This window comes from Sodiomyces alkalinus (genome assembly GCF_003711515.1).
Source record: "Sodiomyces alkalinus F11 unplaced genomic scaffold SODALscaffold_1, whole genome shotgun sequence".
In the NCBI taxonomy this organism is placed as follows: Eukaryota; Fungi; Ascomycota; class Sordariomycetes; order Glomerellales; family Plectosphaerellaceae; genus Sodiomyces; species Sodiomyces alkalinus.
In genome coordinates, this window is record NW_021167079.1 from 7,270,241 (window position 1) to 7,276,470 (window position 6,230).

General features: G+C 57.1%; 4 protein-coding genes across 4 annotated transcripts in view; 2 read left to right on the forward strand and 2 right to left on the reverse strand.

Moving 5' to 3' along the window:
• Nucleotides 1–629: 629 nt before the first annotated feature.
• Nucleotides 630–1,628, forward strand: SODALDRAFT_320139 (hypothetical protein; the record flags this gene model as incomplete). The annotated part of the gene is made up of 1 exon (XM_028609505.1): nt 630–1,628. One exon carries the CDS (start codon nt 630–632, stop codon nt 1,626–1,628), a length of 999 nt encoding a protein of 332 aa, XP_028471556.1.
• Nucleotides 1,629–1,839: 211 nt separating this feature from the next.
• SODALDRAFT_355974 (hypothetical protein) lies at nt 1,840–3,914 on the reverse strand (the record flags this gene model as incomplete). Its single annotated transcript, XM_028613872.1, has 5 exons — nt 1,840–1,981; nt 2,211–3,205; nt 3,463–3,685; nt 3,762–3,805; nt 3,870–3,914. 5 exons carry the CDS (start codon nt 3,912–3,914, stop codon nt 1,840–1,842), a joined length of 1,449 nt encoding a protein of 482 aa, XP_028471557.1.
• A 230-nt stretch (nt 3,915–4,144) lies between these two features.
• SODALDRAFT_327968 (hypothetical protein) lies at nt 4,145–6,054 on the reverse strand. The gene has a single exon (XM_028610572.1). It carries the CDS (start codon nt 6,038–6,040, stop codon nt 4,424–4,426), a length of 1,617 nt encoding a protein of 538 aa, XP_028471558.1. The 5' UTR covers nt 6,041–6,054; the 3' UTR covers nt 4,145–4,423.
• A 52-nt stretch (nt 6,055–6,106) lies between these two features.
• SODALDRAFT_355976 (hypothetical protein) overlaps nt 6,107–6,230 on the forward strand; it is a gene marked incomplete at both ends in the record, with an annotated part of 2,893 nt that continues 2,769 nt past the window's right edge. The window contains 2 exons of the mRNA XM_028613873.1: nt 6,107–6,115; nt 6,215–6,221. Coding sequence (XP_028471559.1) covers nt 6,107–6,115; nt 6,215–6,221 — 16 coding nt within the window. The remainder of the gene's footprint in view (nt 6,116–6,214; nt 6,222–6,230) is intronic.

Genomic DNA, 6,230 nt, shown 5'->3' on the forward strand with positions numbered 1-6,230 from the left:
AGCTGATGAAGCAGTCGGAGACCTCCGAGTAAAGGATATTCTGACCTACTGCGGGCCTAGTAACAGTTCTACTCAAGCCACCTCTGATGACATATAAGACGCCAGTTCTTTACCAACGCCACTTCGGAAGACTAGTCGCCCTTATGCTCTCACTTTCTTCTGCATACGACTTGGGATGCCCGGACTGTTAGGGCTGACGGGGTGCTAGTCGAAGCAAAGAGCCCGACCTACCTCCGAATGCTCCGTGAATGATGGCCGTTCTAGCCTTGCCCAACGAGATGATTTGCCCACTACAAAAAAGGACAAAAGGCAATCCGTTTTCTTATGGCCGGATCAGGATTATATCATACATGCTACCCGCGGCTCCTCCTCCTCTGCGTGGTTTCCCCAGCAAGGCAGCACTTCGAGTGCTATTCCGGCCGTATAACTCTGGCATTTGCCCACACCCCTTTCTCATTCTTTGCTGAGACTACACTGGATGGGCTCGGAGTCTTTATTTAAAGAGACTGACCTCCTGCTCGGATACATTCCATTCGCGTCTGATCGTTCGTATTCTTTTTTTGCAAAACCATTCGTAACACCGGGACGTCACACGTGGAAAAGCACAATTCTGTCTTTTCCAGTTCGCAATGAAGAGCACACCGGTTCTGCTGGCCGCCTTCGTGGGCCTGGCTACTGCCCTTCAACTGGAAACAGTCCACAGGCGGCAGTCTCCTGACCCTGCTGTCCAACAGCCTGGCCTTGAGCAAGCTCCCGCCCCGGAACAACAGCCGGCTCCCCAGCAGCAACCGGGCCCAGTCCCTCCCCAGCCACCTGTTCCTCCCCAGCCTATCAACGTCCCTGGCCATCCTCCTCATCCGCCCCTCCCTCAACACCCCCCCCTTCCTGGAGTCGGACATCCTGAAGATCCTTGGAGTGGTCAGAACCCCGGCGATTCTCAAGAGGATTCGAGTCCCCAGGATGCTTGGAACCCTGAAGCTCCTGGGCAACCTGCGGCTGCGAGTCAGCCTTCTGCCTCGGAAGAGTCCCCAGCTCCTGAGCAACCTCAAGATCCCGAACAGGCACCCGCCCCTCAGCAGTCTCCCGGTCCTCAGCAGCCCGATCCGCAGCAGGGTGATCCGCAGCAGGGTGGTCCTCAGCAAGGCGATCCCCAGCAGCCTGCTCCACAACAACCGTCCGGGAACGACCAACCTCAATCTCAGAGTCCCCAACCGGAGCCGCAGCAACCCGACCCTTACCAAGCCGACCCCCAGCAATCCCAATCCTACCAGCCGACTGCCGAGCAACCCGCCGCCCAAACGCAGGCCCCAGCCCCGGCATCCAGCAGCGTGCAGCCTGCGGAGGAATCGGCAACAATCGTGACAGAGGACTCCGATGCCCCCAGCGACCTTCCCCTCCCCCTCCCTCCCGCTTCCTCGTGGGCGACGGAGGCTGCGGAAGCGGAAGAAACCCATCGGCCGTGGGGGACGCGCAAGAAGGAAACGGCGACCGACGAGCCGGAAGAGTCCACGCCGACCGAGGAAGCTGACAACGCTGCGGCGACTGAGGAGAGCGGGGGGAACGTGCTGGCCCCGGCTTCAATCGTCGCTCTTTGGGCGGGGGTCTTTGCTGCTGTGTTTGCTTGGTAGTTGCAGACTCTCCACGGCTGAGGTGACGACGTTGCGACGTGGATGTCCAGGGTGTGAAGCAAAGGGGTCCTAGGCATGTAGTCTGCATCTCGAGAATGTAATGCGCAAAACAAAGACGAAAGCATTGTATTTGGCTGGCAATTTCGGGGAGCGAGATTATATGAGTAGGGTATCTATCGCGGTTCCTTTTCTGGTGGCGGTTGGTGAGATGTTATACGTTGATCTTGCCGGAGACTGCAGAAGTAGAAGAAGTGGCAGTAGAGTTTTGAACAAGACAGACGCTTTTCATTCCCATATGATATGGATATGCTGTTGAGCTCGTGAGAAACTTTGAGAGAAGGGGAGATTCAACCCTGGGCTGGCGTGCAAGAGATTCTAGGAGGTGCCCTGGAGCAGTATAGGTCTGCGGGACGTTAACTAGGTTAGATATGTCTGATTCTGATTCGCAACACGGAGAATAACCCGTGACAGATATCCAAAAGTGAAGGTGGAAAAAACCTGTTCCTCGTGCGCATCATAGATCCGCAGATCGAGGGATATCGTGTAGTGGGAGATGACGACGATGATGCTCCGGCTCTTCACTTCTGTCGACTGTTCTTCGGTTTCCGCTTCTTGAAGACAACTGGCGCAACGGTCTCTGCCGCTCCCTCCTCAGTCTTGACGCCGGCATCCGGAACTGGAGGGACCTGCGCCTTGCTGCCTCCCACCACCCCTCCATCTTCATCGGCAGGTTCCTTCTTGACCTCTGTTTCTGTTTTGACCTCGGGCTCCTCCGCCTTGACGTCAGGAACGGTGTCCTCCGCACCATCCCCCATCTCCTCCTCCTCCTTTTTCACCTTCGGTTCCTCGCTTTCCGTCCGCTCCTTCTTCGCCGCCAGGAGCCCACCCCCGCTCAGTAGGGCCTCCAGCTCCGCATCATCCTCCGGCATGGTCTTCGTCCCACCCCACCTCCTCTGCCTCTTGAAAAGAGCCTTGGCCGCCTCCTCCGCTTCTTTCTCCTCCTCCGTCATCACCCTCTTCCGCACGCCCGTGGCCTTTGCCGTGACCTTCGCGTCATTCCGCCCGGACCCCGCCGCCGCCGCCGCAGCGTTGCCCTCGTCATCCTGTATCACCCGCGTCTTCGTCACCGTCCACTCCCCCGGCATGGCCATCTCCCCGCGAAACACGCTCGGCATAGCCACGCCCAGCTGCGCGAGCTCCTCCCTCTGCCGCGCGAGTTCGGCCGCCGTGGGTGTCGGCCTGGAAGAAGAGCCGCTCGCGGTCGCATTCTGCCTGCTGCTGCTGCTGCCGCTGCCGCTGCCCGTGCCGCTGACGACGCCGTTGAGCCGTTCGATCTCGCGTTTGGCGCGTTCCTTGTCCCTCTCCTCGCGCTCGTGGTTGCGGTGCAGGTCGCGCATGAACCGCTTCAGTGCGCCCTGGTGCTTCCCCGTCGCTTCATGGTTCGCGCGCTCGAGTTTGGTGTCGCGTACGAAGACGCTGCAGTGCTTGCACCAGTATCTTGGTGTTGATTTCCAGTATTCGGACATTGTCGGGGACTCTTGGACGGACGGGAGGGGGTTCTTCCTGCTGATGTCGAACTAGCGAGGTTTGTCGTTTGCAGGAGCTGCCGTTCGAGGCGATTAAGAAACTTCCGGTGAATTGTTAGGATTGAATTGTTACTCGTAGGTGCAATGTTCGGTCATGTTCGCAGCGGACGTCACTACCACTTGACCTGCTTACGTAAGTTTCTCTTTAAGATATTTATAGAATTCCTGATTACTTATAATTCTGCTTAATAATATCACAGGTTAGGTACAAAAAAAGGATTCAAGAAAATAAGTTATTAAGCTGCCACAGCCTTAAACTTAACAAACAGGACGACGACGGCCATCAGCATCATCAGCATGAACACTAACCCGCATCCCCCGGCTGAGACTCCCAGCCTCCACCCTTGTCCCACCTGCTCCTCTCCGTTGCTTGTTCTCGCCGGGGCAGTGCTGATTATGCACGTCCACTCCCATCTCCATGGACGGAGAACCACCTCGGCACCAACCCGGAGCCCTGGATGGTTGTCGCCACTGCGTCCCCAAGTCAGTCCTAAATCTCATGAATTATCTACAGTGTATAGAAATCACGAGTATACAGTGTACTTACAATGGCCTGGCGGTGGTGGTGGTGGTGGTGTTGGCGGGACCGACCTTAACAAGGGTGACGGAAAAAAGCCTAAAAGGTCGCTATAACGCCATGTTAGCACTGTATCACGAAGTCAAAGGAGCTGGTATGGAGGATCAGGATGACTTCCAACATTGTGATGAGATTGTTTGTCTTTTTTTGGGAGGAAAAAAACAAAAAAAGCCCATCCCCGGGAATCCCGGATGTGTCTGGAGAAGAGAAGAGTCAAAAGAGAATCCGGGGGCCAGATAGATGGAGCATGCTTGTTAATATAGACGGCATGGGCTCCTCAGACCCTCGAGAGTTACTTCCTAAGGCGGCGCGCCTGGACAAGTAAGGTATGAGTGCCTTACAAGGTTGGTGGCTTATGATGGCGGAAGGCGCACCCCGAGATGTATTGCTCTGTATGGTGTACCACTACCCCTAGATATATTTCTCTGTGCTGTATAAGGTAAGTGCGCAGCTAAGTAGCTCCTGCCCTGTCTCACTGGCACCCAGGCACCCTATTACAGAAAGAGAACATGAATTAGGTATGATGAGTACAGGTACCTTATGTTGATAAAGATTTACGTGTCGAAACAAGAATAAGGGACAACTTGTTCGAATCTACAGAAATACAACTACCCGCTAGTCAGGTGCCGTCTTCAGTACGGCCGATTCTGGCCATACCCTTGGTTCTGCTGGTAGTATCCCTCGTTCTGCTGGTGGCCTTCATCCGACTGGTACTGCTGAGATTGATGCTGACGGTAGTCGTCGGGTCCGTGGTCTTGTCGGTATTGCGAAGGGGGAGGAGGATCATTGTATCCCGGTTGAGCGTAGTCTCCGTGTGATGAATCCCCAGACTGCTGCCCGCCTCCACCTCCAAGTTCCGCATGAGATGTCGGGGCTCCCACACTAACGCCCTCGTTCCCAATATCATCCGGCACGGAAATCTTCACCTTGGGCAGATACTTCTGCACCTTCTGCTCCACCATATTCTGCACGAAAACCCAGCTTGCGCGCTCGAATTTGCGATGTCCACCATTCACAACGGCCAAGATGCCCTCGCGCAGTGTCTCCTGCACTTTTCGCACGAGGCCGCGGATCTTGCCGACCAGCTTGGCCTTGATGTCGTCCCCGAAACCGCGGTCCGCCCGGGACCCGGCATCGCGGTCCATCTGCGCGTCAAATGGGTTGCCGCCGAGGATCTTCTCCAGGGGCCGTTGGAACTCATCGGGCAGCAGCTCAAACAGCCGCTTCTCGATGCCGCCCAGCACTTTACGAAATTCCAGGCGGACTTCCCTGTGAACCTTGGCGAGACCCGTGCTGAGCTTGTCGCTGATGACCTTGGAGAACCCGCCACTTTCTTCCTCCGCATCTCCGTTGCCCCCACTGTCGCCGCGATTCCGACTACCATGGCCGAAACTTCTCGTAGACTCCTCGCTGGATGGCCCCCTTGCATTCCCGAATAAGCTCCCGATGCCCTTTACCAGCCCCTTGACCTGGTCTTCGATCTCGCCCTTGACCCCGTCGCCGAGATCCCGCGTGGTCGTATTGCCGCGCAACCAGCGCTTGATGTGATCCATGGCAATGCGGGTAAACTGTTCCGCGAGGGGCGCATGTTGTTCTCGAAGCTTCTCCCCGACTCGCTCCTTGATCTCGGGGCTGATGAGACGCGCCTTCTCCTCCGGGTTACGCGACGCGTCTTTGACGGTGTTGCTGATCACGCCGAGCAGCCCGTCCAGCTGGAGCCCCTGGCCTCCCGAAACCCCTCCTCTGCCGTCGTTGTCCAGACGGTCCTGGACCACGTTGATGGCGGCGGAAAGGAATCCCATGGCTCCGCCCCGCGAAGACGAAGAATCGGCGCGGTCCCCTCCACGGGACCGGGTCCCGTCAGAAGTTGAACCACCGCGGGTGCCCTCGGTAAGGGCGAAAATGTCACGCACGTCGTCCCCGGCTTCCTCGGTGATCTTGCTGAAGCCGCGGGTCAGCGTGGCGATCTCATCGGCAAAGGGCAGGGACTGGCCGCCGTAAGAATCCGGGATGGCGTCGCTCAGACTCCAGGGGCTGCGTGATTGCGAGCCGTCCGCGGAGGAAGCGCCCCGATCTTTGCTGAAAAGCGAGCGGAAGGCTTCGACGACCTGTGTCTCGAGACTATCGATGGTCTTTTGTTGGAAATCCTCGAGCTCGGCCGTGATGCGGGGTTGGATCTGGGGGGCGAGGGAATCGACATAGTCGTCGACTTTTTTCATCAACACTTCGGGGACGCCGCGAGAAGACATGGCGGTGAGTTGCGTGGATTTGGATTTCGGTGGTTGGAACCGTTGACTGGGATAGCGGGTGATTTGATGCCCAAGGTGCGTTAGCAAGGGGCAAAGAGTTTGGATGGGTAGTTAGGGGTAATCAGGTTAGGTGAGTGAGGCCAAGCGGGGAGGGGAAGCTGAGACGATCTGCAGCAGTGTGGTGGGGGGG

Excerpts from the sequence above, each read along its gene's own strand:
- SODALDRAFT_327968 (XM_028610572.1), bottom strand. The coding sequence starts at position 6,040 with ATGTCTTCTCGCGGCGTCCCCGAAGTGTTGATGAAAAAAGTCGACGAC.